This window comes from Plectropomus leopardus, chromosome 3 (genome assembly GCF_008729295.1).
Source record: "Plectropomus leopardus isolate mb chromosome 3, YSFRI_Pleo_2.0, whole genome shotgun sequence".
NCBI classification, from domain to species: Eukaryota; Metazoa; Chordata; class Actinopteri; order Perciformes; family Serranidae; genus Plectropomus; species Plectropomus leopardus.
The window spans coordinates 22,954,014-22,975,011 of record NC_056465.1 but is presented as its reverse complement, the minus strand read 5'-3'; the positions used below and the strand labels follow the sequence as shown (position 1 = coordinate 22,975,011).

The 20,998-nt window shown below is 39.6% G+C and overlaps 2 protein-coding genes across 3 annotated transcripts in view; both read left to right on the top strand.

The window, feature by feature from the left end:
• The window catches only part of cep350 (centrosomal protein 350), a 38,128-nt gene extending 24,722 nt beyond the window's left edge, over nucleotides 1-13,406 (top strand). For both annotated transcript variants that reach the window (XM_042516988.1, XM_042516982.1), the window contains 11 exons: nucleotides 923-1,161; nucleotides 1,267-1,466; nucleotides 2,505-2,655; nucleotides 3,202-3,362; nucleotides 3,486-3,610; nucleotides 3,703-3,764; nucleotides 3,867-5,749; nucleotides 6,241-6,771; nucleotides 8,079-8,225; nucleotides 8,532-8,654; nucleotides 9,635-13,406. In XM_042516988.1, the coding sequence (XP_042372922.1) occupies nucleotides 923-1,161; nucleotides 1,267-1,466; nucleotides 2,505-2,655; nucleotides 3,202-3,362; nucleotides 3,486-3,610; nucleotides 3,703-3,764; nucleotides 3,867-5,749; nucleotides 6,241-6,771; nucleotides 8,079-8,225; nucleotides 8,532-8,654; nucleotides 9,635-9,805 (3,793 nt within the window). In that variant the 3' untranslated portion in view covers nucleotides 9,806-13,406. The remainder of the gene's footprint in view (nucleotides 1-922; nucleotides 1,162-1,266; nucleotides 1,467-2,504; nucleotides 2,656-3,201; nucleotides 3,363-3,485; nucleotides 3,611-3,702; nucleotides 3,765-3,866; nucleotides 5,750-6,240; nucleotides 6,772-8,078; nucleotides 8,226-8,531; nucleotides 8,655-9,634) is intronic.
• A 1,518-nt stretch (nucleotides 13,407-14,924) lies between these two features.
• qsox1 (quiescin Q6 sulfhydryl oxidase 1) overlaps nucleotides 14,925-20,998 on the top strand; it is a 36,156-nt gene continuing 30,082 nt past the window's right edge. Inside the window, exons 1-4 of the mRNA XM_042483986.1 lie at nucleotides 14,925-15,446; nucleotides 17,309-17,409; nucleotides 20,048-20,096; nucleotides 20,268-20,370. Of these exons, the coding sequence (XP_042339920.1) occupies nucleotides 15,161-15,446; nucleotides 17,309-17,409; nucleotides 20,048-20,096; nucleotides 20,268-20,370 (539 nt within the window). The 5' untranslated portion in view covers nucleotides 14,925-15,160. The remainder of the gene's footprint in view (nucleotides 15,447-17,308; nucleotides 17,410-20,047; nucleotides 20,097-20,267; nucleotides 20,371-20,998) is intronic.

Below are 20,998 nucleotides of genomic sequence, written 5' to 3'. Positions count from 1 at the left end.
AAGTACAGAACACTGTAAATTCGAAATATAATCACAATTCTGCATTAAAGTAGTGATATAGCTGAACTTTAACATTCCCAGTTATAACAAAGAAAGATTGGTCACAGTTTTGCTTATTACAGCATTATAGTAGAATTAGTTCACTAAAAATGAACAAAAAAAATAAATTCCCCTTAAAGTAAAGTAGCAGCTTAAGTTGAACATGAAGATAATCTGTCACGACCTCTGTGTTATGGCAGATGTAAACAAAGGATCAGGCGGGGCTGCTCAAAATAATTGATCCCAGTAAATTACAAAATGCATCGATCAGACCCGATACCAATCCTTCCAATTCGATCAGGACATCCCTAATCATGCTGATGTAACTGCTTATGCTTAGGTTTTTTCCTGCTCCTGTAACTACTACATTTGTTTGAGGTGTGTGTGTCTGCACCCAATCAGAGCTCAACCTCTGGGTTTCAGTCTGATGCATGAATCTGACATCTTCACTGTTATTTTCCTGCTTTCCTTTTCTCCTGAGTGACATATCATCACTTTACGCTTGTTTATTTGATGGGTGCTTGTACACATCTTTATTTGAATAATTATTCCAAGGGAAGAAATAAGTCAAGCAAGTATTTGGTGTGAATGTGTGTTTGAGATAGAGGTTTGAGGTGAGTGTGCAGTGATAACTGGATGTCCAGGTGATTTGGATCTGCTTGCCTCTGCAATGTCATGTTTAACATTCCTTATGCTAAATGTCAAACTTCTCTTCTCTCCCTCTTCACTGCCACCTCAACTTATCCCTCACCACCCACCTTCTTCCTGTCCCCTCTCTCATTTTTCAATTTCCTCACTTTTCCTCTCATCATCGTCTCTTCCTCTCCTCCTTCATCATCTCTCCGTTCTTTTTTCCCTTCATTCTTATCGTCCCCTTCGCCAGGTTCCTGACAAAGCGGGAGCAGCAGCTGATGCAGCGGCGCCACCATGCCGAGGAGCTGCTGCAGTGGAAACAGCGTCTGGACAAGGAGGAGGCAGAGGTCCGCAGGATGGAAAAGGAGGCCCTGGCTGTGTGGGACAGACAAACAACTCGGGATGGGACAGAGAGTCAGGAAAAGGAGATCTCCGACATTAGCCCCAGTCACCATCAAAGCTCAGAGCCCAGAACTGATAGTGAGAAAGGTGAAGCAACAGGATCCTTGCTGGTTTTTGTCAGGTTAAAAGTCAAAATTAGGTCAAAATTAATTTGGTCAAATAAACATCACTTCATGTTTTATCTGTTTTCAGAGTATGTGAGTGAGGGCGACTGTTCCTCAGCGACTCCCGAGTCCAGCATACACACAGAAGGCCTGGGGTCCCAGCAGCCAGGAAGCCCATCTTCGGCACAACCTGCGTCAATCCCTGAAACACCTTTGGCCTCCGTGCAGAGCAGCGCTGCAAATTACACCCAGGACTTCACTTCAGCTTCCCACTCACCGACCAGACAAGTACGCAAGTTTGGTTTTCTTTCCTTGTTGATTTTCAGTGTTTAGTCTCATCCCTGACAGGGTGTCTGCAGGTCCTGAAGTTTTAAAGAGATAGTTTACCCAAAAATAAAAATTCAGTCATTATCTACTCACCCTAATGCCGATGGAAAGTTAGGTGAAGTTTTATATTCCACAAAACACTGCCAGATTGGATGGTTACCAGGATTCAAAGTTAGAAAAATGTGTAGTAAAACCACAAAATGTCTCCATACTGCTTGTCGGAAGGAATCAAAATGTCCTGAAGCCCCGACGTGTCAAGTTGTTTAAAAAAACTTCACTGGCATCATGTGTTTAGCCTTGTTATAGCCTGTAGCCTTTTTCTCCCAGTGTAGGAGCCGTGTTTATGTATGTGCACTCGTGCAAGACCAGAGTAGTTTTAAATCTGACAAAAGGACTTGTTGCGTGTTGCAACCCCTTAAAGACCCCTTTCTTCCCCTTCATTTGCAACATTTTTTTGCATTTGCAAATGCGCAACGTTTTCTGCAGATAGTTATCAATAAAAGTCAGAGACTATTAACATGCTGTAAATTCACCACTTCTTAGCCTCATGATGCAGTCTCTCCTCCTCTGTGCAACTGCCTGCAGGTCCGCAGATGCAAAGAGTAGCGTAAATGTCAAGAGCACTCACTCTGCCTTCATGACCACTCACTCTTAAGTATCAGATACCTCCAGACACCCTGTTTGATAGAAGATGAGTTAATTTTGAGAGTAAATGTTGCTTCTCTAAGACTGACCTCACATATCTGTGAGAGTGAACAGGCTTTAGTCAGTCTCATCCCAAATAATTCTATTTAAATGTTGCTGGGATTATTTCTATTTAATTGCACTGTTTAAAATACTTATGGTTTATATTGTCTGAGGGACATGCAGGAGTGTAACTACGCAGTTGTTAGTTTATCGTGCATATAAAATATTAATCCAGGCATGCCTCTATGAGCCCATCTGACAGTGTTGTTATATCTTGATAATATTCCTTTCTCTTCCGCTCCTCCTCTTTAGTCTCTCCGGTCTCCCTTCAAAGGCAGCCACAGCCCTGCTGTCTCTCCTTCAGATGGCAGCAGCAAAACCAAGATGCAGCTTCGCTCCTCCTCCCGCACCGCCAACCAGGCCCGCACTCAGCCATCTGAATCCCCCATGCCCACGCAGACTGGTGAGTTACCCAAAAACTCAACACGAATGTGTAATATTTTTTGGGTGGTCATGATGGTTCCTGGTAGGTCTCAGAGAAGGTAGAAAGGGGCAGGAAGAGAGGGTGGATGTATTGCAGCTATATTGCTGGTGCTGTGTAGCCAGGCATAATGTGATGCTGCCAGGAATACATTATGCAAGCACTTCCTTGATACATAACCTGCTTAGCTGTGTTATGGGTGGAGAGAAAGCTTTGCATTGGACTTAGTTACAGCACCAGTAAAGACAGTTCTGCTGGCCCAGTATCGCACCTGAATGTGTTTTATTCATTTTCAGGCCACTGTTTAAACCTTTAATCTTGGTTATACTGTTCGTTCATTGTGCACAAGCCAGAGCAATACGCACAAAAAGGATCCTAACTCATTCTTAGTAAAGAAAATGTACACTAATCTCCGAAGAATTGGGTTTGAGTTCGAGTGGGCACAAAGTTGGATTACCGTCTGCTAATCGGAGATCTGGCACTGGTCTCACATTCTAACTGTGATTTATCATCAAAATTTTCCTCCAGAACCCATTTCAGACCAGAGTGACATAGAGAGCCGAATCAAGGCCCTGAAGGAGGAACTCAGAAAACGAAAGTTTATGGCCTACCAGCTGAAGAAAGAGCAGAAGAAGAGGCACAAGGAGCGCCTGAAAGCACAGGAGGCCAGTTTACTGAAGCAGCTGGAGGTAAGTGTGTGGGTTTATGCTTGGTTGTGTGTTTGAATGATCAAACTTAGTTTGAATATCCAAACAAACTTGGAGGGTTTGGCTTTTGTTAATGAGTGTGTATTTGTGTTGTTTTTCTTTCAGAGCTATGACAATTTCATCGAGAAAACTAAGGCAGAACTGAACAAGAAGCCAGACTCAACTCCTGATACAAACAGAGACTCCACCTCAATCGCAGAGCAGTCCAGTATCAAACCACCTGCTCACAGGTACCAAAAACAGCTGTAAACATGACAACATATCTTATACTGTAATATGTGCTTGAAATAAATGATGTTCAATTTAAATCCTTCTTTCTCAGGTCTGAAACCAGCAAAATCTCTGACTCTGACAGGACACAAATTGATGCTTCGTTAGATCACAGTAAGTGATATACTCATTATAACTAACATTTACATCAAGTTTTCTAAAAGTGTGTTTTGATGGGCGTTCCAATAACAATGTGACCCTTTCCTCTTATGACAGATGCCCTTCCTGAACCTGATCTCAGTAGATCCACCTCAGTGCCTGAAGAATTATCTGATGAAGACCCACCAACAGTCACTCCAACCCCAGTACAAGGCAGCCCAGAGTGTCCGCCCTCAGGACAGAGGAGCCGTCTGTCCACCGTGGATCTTCTTGAACCTTCCTTGAAGGAAGCACAGTCGCAAATGATTGAGTCTGCAGATGAGAGCATTGTGTCTTATCAAAGATCTGACATTCAGGAAGAGCTAGAGGTGAACGTGAGCTCAGCGTTTGAGGAGGAACATTCTGAACATCTGCTCCAAATAGAAAAGGAGGACAGACTCGACTCCCAAGAGAAGCGGTCTACATCTGAACATGTTTCTTCTTCCATGAGAGAAGAGCATCAATATTCTCCATCTGTCAGCCCAGAACAAGATAAACAAATACAGACAAGTGAAAAATCAGACGCTGAGGAGGCACCAAAATCGAACATTATCTCTTCTAGTAAGTCACATTCAGCTGCAATGGACATCAAAACGTCGACACATCGGAGCTATAGCCCTGCATCCAGCAGCCATTCCTGCTCGCCTGACTCACTTGCTTTCTCCTCAAAGAAGGATGCTCCCATAAAGGATGACAAAGTCTCCTCTCCCATAGCAGATAGTTATCATGATGACTTTGAGTCTTCAGCAGGTTCTTCACCCAGGGAGGAACGTCACAGTTCCAAGCCTACTGAGATCAAGGCCTTAAGAAAGGAGTCTAGCAGAGCCACACCGTATGACAGCCAGGACGAGGAGGTAGAGGAGGAAATAGCTGAAGAACTGAGTCATCATTCAGGGGCAAGTAGCCACCAATCTGGGATACTGTTGGATCTTCATAACCACACAGAAGACAAACATGACAGCAAGGACATTGTTAATTCCAGCCACTCACCACCAATCTCTCCTCTGCAGACTCCTCTCTCTCCTGTTAAAGATGAAATGCCAAGTTTTACCATCGGAGATCGTGTTCTTGTTGGTGGCGTTCAGCCTGGGACTCTGAGATTCAAAGGTCCAACCAGCTTTGCTAACGGCTTCTGGGCTGGCGTGGAGTTGGATAAATCTGAGGGGAGCAACAATGGCACTTATGATGGGGTGGTGTACTTTGAGTGTGATGAAAGCCACGGTATCTTTGCTCCTCCAGACAAGATCTCACACCTGCCGGACAAGTTTGAGATGTACACAGACACCACGGAGGATGAGGACTCATTCTTTGATGGTCTGTCGGATAAAGAAGGGGATAAACGTAAAACAGATGAGCACAAATCCCAAAAACAAGGAAATCTGAAAAGTGAAAATGAACAAACATCCGATAAGATCCGTGAGTCTGGAGATAAAAAGGCCACAGATGAGTCTGTCCATAAGCCAGAATACCACATCAATTCAACGCATTACAAAGAATCCAGGCATCCCATTTCTAATGGCAACATAACATTGGATTTTGAAGATGCACCAACCACCCTCCTCATCTCTGACATCGACACTTTTGGCCAAGGGAAGCAGAGTCAGAAGGTTGTTACTACTTTTGTTGAGAATGAAGAAAAAGACTCACAACACCAGCGTAGTCCTGCTGATCTCTCCACAGATATCAGGGATGATAAGAGAGAGCAGGACAGAGACTCGCTGGACACATTTGCAGACAAGCTCCTCAACAACTTTGTGAAAGACACTTTGATGCAGTTTGTTCAAATTAAAAAGGCTAAAGAACAGAAAATAGAAGCTGCCAACCAGATGAATGGAGATCTGTTTGGAGAAAATGTTGAAGAAGAAGAATGGTTCTCTTCAGTGGAACAAAAAGATGGTTTACCCTTCTTCTTACCCACAGAAAAAGAGGAACTGTCTTCTCCTGAGCTTTGTAACCGACCGGTGAGTGTATATTTCCTATTCTTTTCTGAAAATATGTATTTCTGTCTCCATTTATGTTGTAATATCAAAGACACACTAGTCAGTGTGCCACTATCAGGGAACAAAACCTTAAAAACTGTTATAGTGCTGTGCATGATTGAGCTGTGGAATTTGCATTGAGTGGAAACACCAGTGATGACACTATCAAGTTTGTGGAAAACAGTGCTTGTTGATTTGACCTGGAGAACCCTTGTTTTCACTATGTGCTCAGCCAAAGTCCAACTTAATGTTGACAGACTTTATTGACTTTTGGTGCTCTTTGTGTAAAACCTTTTGCCTGAAACATCAGTAAGAAAGAATAATCTTTAAGTCCAGAAAAATAGTGTAAAACCATGATTTGTGATGGGGCTTGTTCTGTCATGGTTCAGTTAGACATTCAGTTCTGGAAGTTTTTAATCTAAAATTGTAATTGAGCATGAAATTCACGGTTTCCTATTTTTCTTTTACTACAGGAGAGTCCAGTGTTGGGTGCCAGCGGTCAGGAGGAGCTTGCCAAGCGACTTGCAGAGTTGGAACTGAGCCGCGAACTGCTCGATGAGCTGGGTGACGATCAGGACTGGTTTGATGAGGACTTTGGCCTCAGCTCCCGTAGAGAACAACAGAGACTCAAACAAAAACAGAGAGAGGAAGAAGAGGAGGCGAGGCTGGCGAGGTCTGGCCTATCAGCCGGAGCAGGCCTGGCGGGGCTGGTCTCACCATCAGGTGGTGAACAGCAGGTAAAGACTCCACCAAGACCTGAGCTACCTCTCCCCCTGCCCCCCAAACTACCTGAGCAGCCCGCCATGGTGGTGCCACACACAGCCTCAGAGGTGGAGAAGATGGTCCATGCAGCCACTCAGGAGATCTGGGAGAGCTATGGCCTGGGGAAAGAGGGAGCAGTGACTCTTGCACAACAGCCAAACCCCAAACCCTCAGAAGAGTATCTGGGTAAAGAGGCCGGCAGCCAGGACCAGGAGGCCCTCTGTGTCTGCAGCTACAGAAAGGTGAAAGGAGAACTTGCCTAACATTTTTTAAAAACAAAGACAACCATACACCAGAGTCCTGCACGGGTCTAATTTTCAAGACCAAGTCCAGAACCAGTACAGCAATGTGCAATATTGCAACCGCCCTGCCACCTGCACATATGACAGATTAGTTTCGCAACCTGACCTGAATCAGGAACACAAGATCTGCGGCCCGACCCAAATCGGCAAATCCTATAATAAACATGTTTAACCCAGAACTTAACCGAGAATTTAAATTAAGACACAATGCCACCCGCGAATCACCTTTATGCAGGTCATCAACTGTGTACCTGCAGGTATCCCATGCGATGCTGGACTCTGCCATACAGTTAGCCCAGTTAAATGAAATATGTGTGTATTATACCACAATCTATAAACTTGAAGTGAAGTAAGATTAGCATCCTTGACTTCTTTTTATTTCCATAACAATCATGCTGGTGAAAATCAGCAGACAGCTGTCCTGCTGGACATGCAGCAGTGTTGTCTTGAAAACAGCACTTACTCTGAGTGAGGTTAAATGCCAGACGAGTTTCCATTATTCAGCAGATTCCTCTCTGATTAGCATCCTGATTTGTTTCAAGACTACTCTGCTATTTCAATGGATTATTGTCTAACAACTACGAGATATCCCTCTGCCTCTGACAGACTTCAGACTCTGGCTTCAGATATTTCCTCAGTTGGTCAGAAGCTTTGATATGAATGCAAATACTAGAGCTGTTAAGCAGTAGATTCAGACATTTTTAAATGTTATCTCATTCAGTTATATTCACCTAATATAGGATTACCGAACCTGAGAAACCACTGTTATTTTTCAGTTCACATTTATCTAAAGGTTCTGCATGTGACGTTCAAAGCATTTATACAGCAGCAAATCACAATATGCTATGTAAAGATATCGTGGAGAATACGGTGTCCTAAGCAGAGTCATGCCTCCTCAGTTTGTGTTGTAGTTTGAGCTTCTCTGTGGTTTGTTGTGGTGAGCTGCTCCAGCCAAGCATGCATGTTAGTGCATGTGTGTATCCCACTGGCTAGCAAATTGTGCCACTCTGCACTGCGCTCATATGGCGAGTACCACTGCTCTTGGGACAGTGGCATTGCAGAAGTGTAGTGAACACCCCAACTGTTAAGTGCTGTTGATATTAGCTACCTGCTTTGCCACCTTCTTGTGGAAAACCAGTCCAGACAACTCATACTCTCTGAATTTTGTATAGAACTCCTTGAGTAATATATATATATATTAATTTATATATATATATATATATATATATATCTCTGTCTTTCTCCAGGCTGTGTATGACCTGACGTGGGAGATGCTTCAGGAGATCTTTGCCGAGGACCCCAACACTGATCAGCCTCAGTGGGTCAAACCACGTCGAGTCAAGTCCTCCTTCTTCCACAGAGTAAAAACAACAGGAGACCTCACCAAAATCCAGGTACAGTACTGCAAGATGGTCCCCTGCAACAACAAGAAAATGCGCTATATTAATGTGTCTGTATATTCTAATTGCTTTACCTTTAAAGTTTGCTAGACTAGTTAGACTATAGTTGGTTTGTTTCTTATCTTCCAAAGTGACTGGAAGAGTAAACAAACTTCACAGTTTGGTTTTGTTAGGTCACCTCACTTATCTGCTAATTTTATGGATTGTTGTGATAAAGTCCTCACTGTCTTAAAATTCAAATGCAGTGTAATGCCCTTTACACACCTGATGACATGATATTTTTCTAACATTGTGTACTAGGAACTCATCTCAGCAGAAGTACTGAAACTGTACGGTTTGACAAAAGATCACAACCAGAAGACTGACTGGCAGAAGATGCTCAAGTTTGGCAGAAAGAAGCGAGACAGAGTTGATCACATTCTGGTAGGTCCCATCCCATTATCTAAATATTATCGAAATCGAAATATGGCCAAGTGCAATATCCAAACTGCAGTTCCAATTTTCAGATAAAGATAAAGTGTGTCACAACATGCCATTATCAATATAGATGAAGTATTGTGGTGCTACAGAGATGCTTCGTCTACAAATCATATTCCAGACAGAAGGAAACATGCTGGTTTGGTACAGACCTCAACACAAATCATCATTTTTATTTATCGTTTATATGCAAAAATTACAATTTCCACTAAAATGTGACTGATGTCACAAATAAAAATGTATTTCAAAATAATGATTGAATAAGTGAACAATGATTTTATCTAAGTTTTTGTATGTTGTAGAGCCCTAGTTCATATATGATTTGAACATAGACAACATAGACATGAAGTGGACATAGACAATACTTTTTGCTTTAACTTATCATTATGGAGTAAACGTTGATTGTACACTGTAATGCAATTCTTCTGCCCACCTGTGGGTACAATTTTTTTACCATTGTCCCGTTGATAGGTTTTTTGTTTTTTTTAAATTCAGATAACAACAGAATCAAATTGTTTATTTACTGTAGATGGCAACAGCAGTTCTACAAAATGTTTGTAATTTAAATTTGGTTACATTTAAGTTAAGCATTACAGCCTTTATTTTTATTTGTTTATTTTTCAGTTATAAAGAAGTAGAACTCTATCTGGCACCCATATAGTTTCACACGTGTACAACTGTGTTTTGTTGATCCGATTCTATTTCGCAATCTATCTGAGCAAATTTAGGCAGAAAAAACTGACTTTGTCTCGGAACAACATGATGTTACAGAGGTGATTATAAATGTACTCGGCCCTGAAACTGTGATTGACTGGATGATTTTATGCGTAGGACTTACTGTTGACATTAAATTAATCCACTTTACCCTCTGAAATATGAACCACTGATGCTAGTCACTTCAATAGTTGACTCTGTTTGTCTTTCAGGTTCAGGAACTCCATGAGGAGGAAGCCCAGTGGGTCAACTATGACGAGGACGAGCTGTTTGTCAAGATGCAGCTGGCAGACAGCATCTTTGATGCTTTGCTGAAGGACACTGCAAACGTGCTGACGCTAATCTACGACAAGAGGGCCAAAAGAGAAAACTCTGTCTCCTGACAACTCCCCTGTTCAGATTTTAACTACAACCTCTAGCTCAATCCCGGTCTTTCCTCATCCCAGTGAACTCCAGTCGACCTCCCACCGCTCGGTCTTCCACCAGCTAATGTGCCAACAGCAACCCTCAGATGCCTTCAGTCTCAGCATTACCTCTCAGCTAAACAACTCCTTCTTATTTCTGTGACTTTAATTTGCTGAATTTTGCTTCAGCTTACTGTAGTGGTTATAAAATTTGTTCGACACACAAAACGCCTCTCGAGCAATCCAGCCTTCTTAAACCTTAACACCACCTAGTCTCGATTCTCACCTCCTGGACTGGTCCTTTTATAAATGCCAGTTGGAGAATGAGGAGATGTTTTGAGTGGATGGACTGTGCCATTTGTTCGCATATAGAGTCCATTAATGCTGCTAAGTCGATTGTTCCAAAGGGGACTGTAATATAAAATCCACCTGGAACAAGTTGGTTGTTATATTTGTGTTGAACCTTAAAGTAAATATATATATATATGGATTCAGAAAAATAGAGTAGCAGATAAAGAATATGCAGTGTAGTCCATATGTGATTTGACACTGACACATTATTGTGTTGGCTTTGTAATTCAGCTCATTGAAATTGAATAATGACTATATGGTTAAACTTTTAGCTTTACTTTGAGGGTTTTTACATCCATTTTGGGTGATAAGTAATCAACCCCTAATTTAAGGGATCTGTGAGCCTGCATTAAATTTTTTAAAAAATCGGTGAAGTTTACGACTCAGAAAACGTTTCTTGATATGGAAATGGTCATGCATTGAACACCCTGTTGTGTTACGCAGGCACACTGTCTTGAAAATCTGAAGGGTTTAGTTCAGTTCAATTCAAAGGGGCTTTATTGGCAAAGTAAATATACATTTACATTGCCAAAGCAAGTTTAAAATAAAAACAAAAATTGTATGTACAATAAGTAAAGAGCTACCTCAAAGCCCTTACACAGCATTTCAAGGAAACATGTAGCTCAACCTCAAAAACCTTTGCCAAATAGCGCGCATCGTTTGTAGATTGAATGTGCCCCTTGTCTTGAGCAAGTACAACACATGCGAGGTCACGCGCCTGACTCGGTTTATCACGGGTCGGACCTAAAAGTCCCTGTTTGCTTTGGCTCTATGTTTAGTATCATTGTTCTGCTGCATTGACTTTTAATTGGATGACTATGTATACAAAAAAACTGAGTCTAACTTAATAATTATTGTTGAATTTCAAATCCAATGTGCTGAAGGGGAGCTGAAACAGTTGGAATGCGTCGAATATTGTGAGACTGCGCTGCGTAGGAGCGTCACTGAGATCAGATTTGTGTGAAAACATTTTGCCTCCATAATTATATTATTTATTGCGTGAAAATGTTTGATTCCAGGAGAAAGGAACATTTTGAATTGTAAATGAACATATAGAGAACAGATTTTAACACCGAATAAAACTGTAAAAAGCACAAACTAATGCGAATGTGAACACGGCAATATATTATACAGGAGGTTTAAAGAATGCTATTGAAACCAGAAAAAAGGAACATGGCGAGAAATTAACTATTTTAATATTTAAACGTTGTAGTGTTAATGATTAATTGAAAGTGTTCTGTATGACTTTTATTGTGGTCACATCTGTCCATTTGGTCAACACAGTCAGTGTCCCACTTTCATACTGCACGAGTGCTTATGTTAACAGTTTGAAAACTACTCATTTAACCAGCAAAGAAAAATAATATTTGTGCTCTAACTGAAGCTGTTAAACACTGTTTTTCTGTTAGCATTGGGGGAAAACATGTTTTTATTGTGCTGGCATTTTTTAGATTTCTTTTGGTCTTTTTTGAATGAAAACACTACAGACTCAAAACACAGGATGAGTATACGGTATGTGGGTGGGACACAAAAGACTGGCAGTAGGCCTGACTTGATATTTTTTAGTTTCACATAACAGGACAGAACTGAAATGCTGGATTTGAGCCTTATTTTTCCTACAGTCCATTTACTTCCTATGACCTGAAAAGACACCTGTTGATGTCTTGTTTTTTCATCGCTCGCCAAGTTTGCCAGCTGAACGTTTGCCCAAAAAACACTGAGTCATGTAGCAGCATGGTTATATGCTCCACTCACTGCTGTGAAAGATTTGGCTTTACAGCGATCAGCAAGTTCAAACTAGCCGTCAGAATGTAGCCCGGCGATGTAGTCAGACAGCAGAGGTAGTCTTTCTCAACATTCGGTGTTAAGTGCCTCTTTAAGTTGATTTCTGACAAACTTTGTTGATGTCTCAACATCTTTTGGACCTATTTTCTTTGAATGTCTCTTTCAACTGCTGTATACAACCATTTTGTAAATGATCCTTAAATGACCGCTGTCCTTCTAACCAGTTTGCCAATACTTCAGTTTCTGCCTTATTAATCTTTCTGTATTGAAGCATAGATGAGAGCGCTCGTTTTCTGTGTCTCATCCCGAGGAAATGTTTATGCTAACAGAACTGCTGACTCACTCTTAAGGTTTCCTGCTTCTTATCCACGTCACCCCTGCACCTGGTCATATAGACACAGTTAGATTTTTTTATTATTGATAAACTGTATCAGGAACTAGATTGTTGACACTCCACACACACACACACACACACACACACATACTCACACACACAGGGTGAGTCATGGAGCTCGTGATGCTGAGCACGTAGGACCGTATCAAGGGCTTGTTTTAGTCCTCACTGTCAGCGCTGCTTTGATCCAACAAACTGTGTACAGACTCATTGCGGCATGACAGAGTTAATCTTCACTGACTGTTCGGAGCTAAAGTGACCTTAAACTCAGTCTTTTTTTTTTTTTTTTTTTGCCGTCAATGTTTTAAGTGTAGCTAATGTGTATGCTCAAACTGTAAGTTATGTAATGTAGAAAAAGACCAAAAACATTTGACACCAATCTTCTCCATGCTGTATGACTTGTATGTCTGGTCTGTAGGCATATGTAACTGTAATGGTGACATGATTAGGACTTTAGAAACACTTTCTATAAGGCTTTATCTCAAACCCTCTAGGATTGTCGTCTTGATTTGATTGTATGTCGGGGGAAAGTTACGTTCCCCTTTGTAACTATGCAGTACTTGGTCTTATGCATCGCTCTGTATGTGTGGACCAAACAGCTTAGACTTCTGCTGTAGTCTGTAGATTAAAGAAATCGTCAAGGAGCTTGAAGCTGTTTGGTGTAGTGCAGAGTTTCTTTTATCTGCCGGTCTGAGGTGGATAGAGCAACTTTACCTTTAAATAGAGCTTGATCTGAATAACTGAATTAAAAAGTAGGCACAAACAATTTGATCATCAAATTAACCCCAGTTAGAGTAGATTCACCTTTTGAAATGTTTATGAATATTTATAATAATGTGTTGTGAGTGTGCGCCAAGTGCACTTGAAGACTTGTACAATTCTTTTAAGGGTGTAAATATACTGTTGATCCAATCTGACCCACTGTTACTGTAACCTGAACGATTGTTGTAAAATAAAACACTGTTTACTTTGCAAATATGTGCAAAATATATATTTGTTAACTAAATGAACTTTGAAATTGTAAATAAAGCTTCCATTGTTTCTAAAGGATTACTGACTGGTGTGGTTAAGTGTCGTTAAACATCCTTCTCATTGTCCAAATGAAAAGATTTTTCTATTGGTTCCATCTAATCCATGATAGCAATTTCAAAATGTCGCAGAATTAAAGCCTGTTTCTCCTGAACAGATTAAGGAGTTCACATCATATAATTACACACATTTTTCACATGTTGTCTTCCTGAGGTTTCTTCAGTTTTTCCCTGTTAAAGGGTTTTTTGGTGGGAGATTTTTCTTATCTGCTGAGAGGATCCAAGTGCAGAAGCTGTTGTAAATCCTTCAATGCAATTTGTTATTTGTAATAGTGGGCAACATAATTACAATTAACTTGACATGTTTGGATTTTTAAGGCTGATATTTATATGTCTAACAATGCTAGGCCCTGATCAACAAGTGTTTTGAAATAAAAGCAATAAAATATTAAAGTTTTCTGATGCTATTAGCCATGGCACTCAGAGGTCCTCCTGCCTGTATCTGCAAAATGTCACTTAAATTACTGTAACACATACCAACCAGGGGGGAGACTCAAAATGACTATGGAGAGATGCATAACTTTTTACTAATTTCTTGCTAATTTTTGGGCCATTTCTTTTTATCTTTCTCGGGTTTCAAAGGTTTAAGGAGGATCTACCTTTGACTCATTTCCTATAAGGTAATGCATATTGGTATGGAGATGTGTGTATATATTTTGTATGTTTTCGTTTGCTTGTTTTTATTTTTAATCTGTTTAGTAATTTTGTTTTTATGTCCCCATTATTTATTGGTTATAGGCAGTTTTTTTTTATGATTATATATATATTTTTCATTTTCTTTTAATGTTTGAAATAAAAAATATCCAATTCAAAGTTTTGCCCAAGGTTTTATGTTCTCAGTGACCCAAAAATGATATCTCACTGTGGAGTCAGGGACTTCACTGAGACCAGTATAATGGTGGTAAAGCAAATGATAATGAGAAACTGGAGGAAATCACGTGAGCCCCCTTTTAAGGAGTTTTCACAGAGTTGGCAAAAGTGGCATGATATGAATAAATGTCTTTTGGCTGTATGGATGGGACTGAGAAGTATGTAGCCAAGTGGAGAGAGTACTTGGAGTACATAGCTGACATGAACAGATAGTGAAGTAAATTGCAGACCATGTGCATAAGACCCACTTACACACTTTATGGATGTCTGTGAGATCACCTCCTGCGTGTAGATCATGATGCATATCCATGTAGAAATATTTAATAATTTTATTGAATTTTTTTTTTTGTTTTTGTGTTTTTTGTGTATTTTTAATGTATTTTTTGATTATATATATATGATTTATGTGATTTAATGATCATAGGTGACACAAAGTGAAAAAAGTTCAATAAATTATTAATGAAAAAAAAAGAATATTCAATTCAATTAACTTTTACTATCAACCAATATTCATTGTGTAAAAAAATATTTAATATAAATGATTAATAATATTACTTCCTGTATGAAAGCCGCGAAGGGGCAAAAAACTGCACATCTCGTCTCGCGCGTCTCCCGTTATCGACATTTCATCGATCAGAAGTTGTACAGAGATATTGGTGACGGTGGAGAGGGTGTGTTACTTTGTTAACTGTTTTTTTTAAAGGACCAGGAGCTCTTCGGGGGGAGGACCCATGAAGCCTGCTGACCGGGAGAGGAAAGAGGGGGGAAAAGTTGTGTCAAGTTTTGTGACACGGAGGTGAAAACTTTAAGCTTTCACACCGACGGTTAGCAGCTCGGACGGGGAAGATGGCGCGGCGCTGCGGCCGTGCCACGTCTCGGTTTACCGGAGAAATATCTCCCAGAAAGACGGCAGCATCCGCAGTTTGGCTGTGTTTTTGTCTCGTTTTTCCTCCTGCTGCGGAGGCTGGACTGTACACCGCCTCCGACCAAGTCATCTTGCTGAGCCCGGAAAATGTGGAGTCGGTTTTGGTGAACTCCACCGCAGCGATACTGGTGGAGTTTTATGCTTCATGGTGCGGACACTGCATCGCCTTTTCTCCGGTTTACAAAAGTCTGACGAGAGACATGAAAGGTTAGTACGGACCTGCTGCAAGTCACGTAGCTGCAGCTGTCTATAGTTGTAATTAATTATGAGTGTTAGTTTTTCCTTTTACTGCAGTTTGTAAACTATTTCAGAGCTCGTTTTATTCACATGACAAGCCAGCAAAAACTCTCATAATTAAACTGTTCGAGACTAATGTGTCTCCGGTTTTAATATCGCCTCGGTTACATCCCTATGTAGCCTATTATTGTATTTTTTTATCATATGCATTGAAACAATGAGAGTACAAGCTGTTTCTGTCTGTTAATTAGAGCGTGTGATCTAATGAATGCCTTTTTATTCTGGCTCTCCATCACATCCTCCTGCTCTGCAGCTCATGAGCCAAGAGAAATATCACAGAGCCATGAGAATAAATATAATTAGGATGATAGTGGAGGGCAAAGTTTGTGATGATGGCAGGAAGCCTGACACAGTCATGGGGTATTTCAGTCTCACTTGCACACAGTAAACAGTGATAACTGATGGCTTGGCATGCTACCAAATGCTTTGCTTTGGAGTTAAGAGCTGATGTTTGAGTAGAATAAAAGGGAAACTCAGGTTGCATGCAGATGATATCGCTGATATCTTGGCCTCAACCTGTGGACCAGCTAGAATACATCTATTGATAACATGTAAAGTGTTCAGATATTTCGTAGAAACAGTCTGCAGAGTCCTATCATGTCCAAAGTCCGGTCCAGGGGCCAATTGTGGCCCTCAGACTGATTTTCACAACTTTTCACAATATAATTTGTAAGTAACACAACGTGGTTAATCAAGCAAGATTGCTTTGCATTTATTTTCATTTACCTCATGATGGCAGGACAATTATGCAGTTCGTATACATGTTTCAACACAAAGGATTTTTTTTTCTTGATAATATCATAGGGATGCACAATAATATCGGCCTGTCATCACTATCGACACTTTAAATGACACTTTAATTTTGCAAATTTTAACTAGTTGAAATAGGTCAGATTTGCCCTGGTTATGGTTACTGTCAGGACTGTCTTAGGGGGAGCATCATCCAAAAAGTGGGATGAATTTTACAGTTGTTAAGGGATGCACGATAATATCAGCAGATATTGGCTTTAAAGTGAAATATCAGAATCGGCCAGCATGCAGATTTCTGCTGATACCACAAAGTGATATTCTTTTTACTGACAAAGTGAACATGCACAAAACATCAACCCTAAGTTGAAGTGTTTTTCCTATTTTGCACAAGAAATGAATATTACATTTCTTGAAACACATTGTATTTTATGTCTCCATCTGCTGGTGGGCCTTAATGATAAGAGTATGCATGATATGACGTAATTCCACTACAGAGGAGACTTGATGATCACTAAAGTTAGGTGGGGAAAAAACTGAATATATCGATTTCGGTATGTGTTATCCAATATCCAAAAAATCCAATATGGTGCATCCCTAGTTTAGTTTAAAATTTGTTTCATAAAATAAATATTGCATGTTTTACATGTAATCTAGGTTAAAGTATTTTCACTGTTGTGCCCAGTAAATGTGTACATTTTAAAAAGCATTGACTTTTATCTCTGCGTCTGCCACCCATCACGATAAGAGTAGGTGTAATATGTTAATTCCACTACAGGAGAGACCTGAAAAACCTATGTGTATTTATCGGCATCAGCAATCGGCCAAGGTGAGTTAGAAAATATTGGCAATAATCCAGCATCATTCATCCCTACAGTATGGACTTCTTTTGTATTGATATACTGAAGTGCATATTGGCAGGCATGGCACAAGGTCAGCACAGTACCCCATCCAGTGTCAGCACCAGGTCCAGTCGACAGTACACTAAATATTTACTGTGACTCTGTTTGATGTCTGTTCCTCAGAGTGGAAGCCAGCTGTGGACCTGGCAGCTATCGACTGCGCCATATTGGAGAACAGCAAGGTCTGCACCCACTACAACATCAGAGCCTATCCCACTATAAAGGTAATACACAGTATGTAAACTGTTTACTTTACATAAGCCCTGCACACTATAGTTTCCATTCTTTTATGATGGCTGGTGTATGAAATTCACTTATTTATCCAGTCGAGCTGACGATGAGGGATGGATATGATTAGAAGATGATAAACATTTTGCACTGTTGCTAACTTTATGGACTTTCAAAGAAAGAAAAGTATGAAGCAAGTATGAAGCCAATTTTATCTTACTGTTAACCCATTTGAAACCTGGATATCACTTTTTTGTGGTGCTTTGATACATCCTTCACAAGTATTCAAACCCCTCAACTTTGATCATATTGGTGCAGTTTCTTTTAAAAACCATGGTAAAAAAGAAAATGGCATTTTGCAACTTGGAAAGAAATGTTCAGCAAATAGCAAGAAATTGGTTGATTTAGATTTTTTTTAATTAATTAGTTTATATTTTTGGTTTATTTTTTGTATTTGTAATAGAATTTTTGTGATCTTTTAAGCACTTTTTCCATGTCTGCTTTGTTTTGTTTTCACAAATTTTTAGGTAATTTTATTTTTCTTTTTTTTCAGGCCTAATTTGATGAGGAACTGTTTGGTTTTTCCTTCATTTAAAAAAACAGAGAAAAAGAGATGCTGTTGAAGCAAAACAGCAAAGGTCCAGTGTGTAGTACTGAAATTTCTCCTGTGTGCCAAGCACGTGTGAAAACACGAATGTCCCTGTCTAGAGGCAGTGTTTGATTTGTCATTCTAAACAAATGAAAACATAGTTAGTTATGAATATGATATACCATTTCTGTCAATAAATGCAGTTAAATCCTACACACTGGACTTTTAAAAAAGCCCTTTATCTTTCCTTATCCTTTATTACCTGACTTGAATAAGGGGACGCATCAGAAAGAGCTGCACCATATTTCAGCCGTGCTGCAGTCTCTATCTTGCAGCAACACACCAGACTACATTCAGAAAGCTACAATTTCTAGTCCCTTCACCTCCATGCTTCTCTGATACGTTTTCTGAAGTGACCATAAAATCAGGAATGTTCACAGTTTTGCTCGAGCATGACCAGGAGCTCCTTTTTTTCAACACTGCTACTGTATGTTTGGTTTAGATTAGCATGTAGTTTATAATGTCCAAAGGCATGTGTGGAAAACAAAGGACTTATTAGCAGGTATTTTTCAGTTATTTAACAGGTAGCAGTTAAAGAACTTTTCATTCCTAATTCACGGGGCTCTGTCTGTCCTATCTGTTAATGTGATTTAGTCACAGAGTTCACTTTTTAAAATGTATTTTGCTATTATTGATGTTTCTGACACCATTATACAACCCTAGTTCTGAAAAAAGTTGGGATGCTGTCAAAAAAACAGAGCAAAATGCAGTGATTTGCAAATCCTTTTTGACCTATATTCAACCGAAAACAGGACAAAAATATGATGTTAAATGTTCAAACTGATACTGAAACTTAACATTTTTTACTGAATTTAATGCCTGCAACATGTTACCAAAATAATTGAGACAGGGGCACATTTATCGGTGAGTTACATCACCTTTTCTTTAACAATACTCCTTCCCTCATTCCCTACTAAGAGTTTGGGAACTGAGGATACTAAATGTTGAAGTTTTCAAAGTGAAATTTCTTTCTCAAGCAGCCCCCCAAAATCTTCAAGATTTAAATACTGTCTATGTGGAAGAATGGGCCAAAATCCCACCCGAACACTGCAAGAGATTAGTTTCTTTGTACAGGAAGTGTTTTGAAGCTGGGGTTGCAAACAAAGGCTTCTCTAAGTATTGAAAAAAATCAGTTAACGTGTTGAAAAATGTTTTTTTTCTGTCTCATTTCACTTTGTTGCACATCACTTTTATTAAATAAAATGTTAGAATTTCTTTATCTGTGTAGTTTAACTGAGTTAATACCAATGTCTGGTGTAAATCTCATGCACATATATGCATTAGAAATATGTTTAATGAAAAAAAAAAAGATTAGTTGAATACTTATTTTCCCTACTGTATATGTCGAAAAGGACAAATCATGGCATCTTGCTTTTATATACACAGCGTCCAAACTTTTCTGGAATTGGGGTTGTGAATAAACACTGAAGCAAAAACAAAAAAAAACAAACGACATAAAAGTTGTTAGTAAGTTAACAAGGGACTTTCTCCTTGTATCAGTAGTAAAGTAATTTCATTTTTTAAGCGTTTAAAGAAAATGTGACAGCTTGGTTTAGATACTGTAAATATATCAGTCTATTCAAAAGTTGTGTAAACTTTTGCACACTGCAGAAGCACTCCAGCGTAAAACATCTGCGTTTGTATTTGTAGCATATCTGATTAGTCAGCAATGTTGTGTGTGTCAGCCTCTCTCCTCTCTGTCATCCAGTTAGAGCCAATGAAACAAAGAGCTCCTTCTGTTTGAACACACAACGGAGCTTTAACATCTGCGACTCATTTTAACCAGGAAGGATTTAGGGGTCAAGGCAGACAGAGGAGAAAGCTGGCCCCCCACAACTTACCACCCACCCCCACCAAACTGAATATTACACAACACGTCTTTGCTTCTCTCATGGGCCGTGTGAGGGCCGTGTCATCTGATCTCACTTCTCTATATCTCTGCACTTCCTACGTAACCCATACCTGCTCTCTCTTTCACTTTGCAGTTCTTCCATGCTTATTCCAAGGCTAATGCCACAGGACAACCTTTTAAAGGTACTGCTACACCAAAGAGGCAACAAAAATAATTATAAAAAATAATATTATATAATAATAATAATATAAAATGAAATTGTCTACAGTTTGCTGTTGTTTTGTTTACATGCTTTAGTTAATGAATAACCAGCAGCAGTGTTTAATGCTCTCTTGATGCTCTTTGACCTCCAGTTGCCACGCACGATGTCCGGGTGCTCCGTCACAGGGTCATAGACAAACTGGAAAACCATAGGGAGCCCTGGCCCCCCGCCTGCCCCCCACTGGAGCCCACAAGGTACACACGCACACACGTCTGCGCGTGCACACACACTCACACACACACACCACACACACACACACACACATCATTTTCATTGTCATATCTTTGTATATCTATATGTATTCTGTATACTTAGTTTATTTTTGATTACAGAAAGTATGACTATGTTTACAATATGTTAGTAATATGTGCTGTTATATACTCTATCAGGAGGCTGTGAATAAATAATAATAATAATAAATAATAATAATAATAATAATAATAATAAAATTAAAATATTATAATCATCATATTGTGATTCTTTTTTACAGATACTGTGATATGAGTTACAATTTTATAGGGAATGGTGATTTTTGCATTTTATTGTCACTGAAAAAATGTAAAAATTACAATGATGTGAGTTTTGCTGGTGTCTACACCAAACATTTATGTTTCCTTACATCCAGGATATGATTTAAAGGCCAGGACATCTCTGTGGCTCTACAAGATTTTATTTATAATAGTATGTTGTGACAAATTTAACCTCTATCAAAAAAAATGCAGCTCCAATAATTTGGATATTGCACTTGGCCAGACTGTGATTTTGATAATATTTCAATTAATTGTGCGGCCCTATTTTAAACCTGTAGTTACATACACAGTA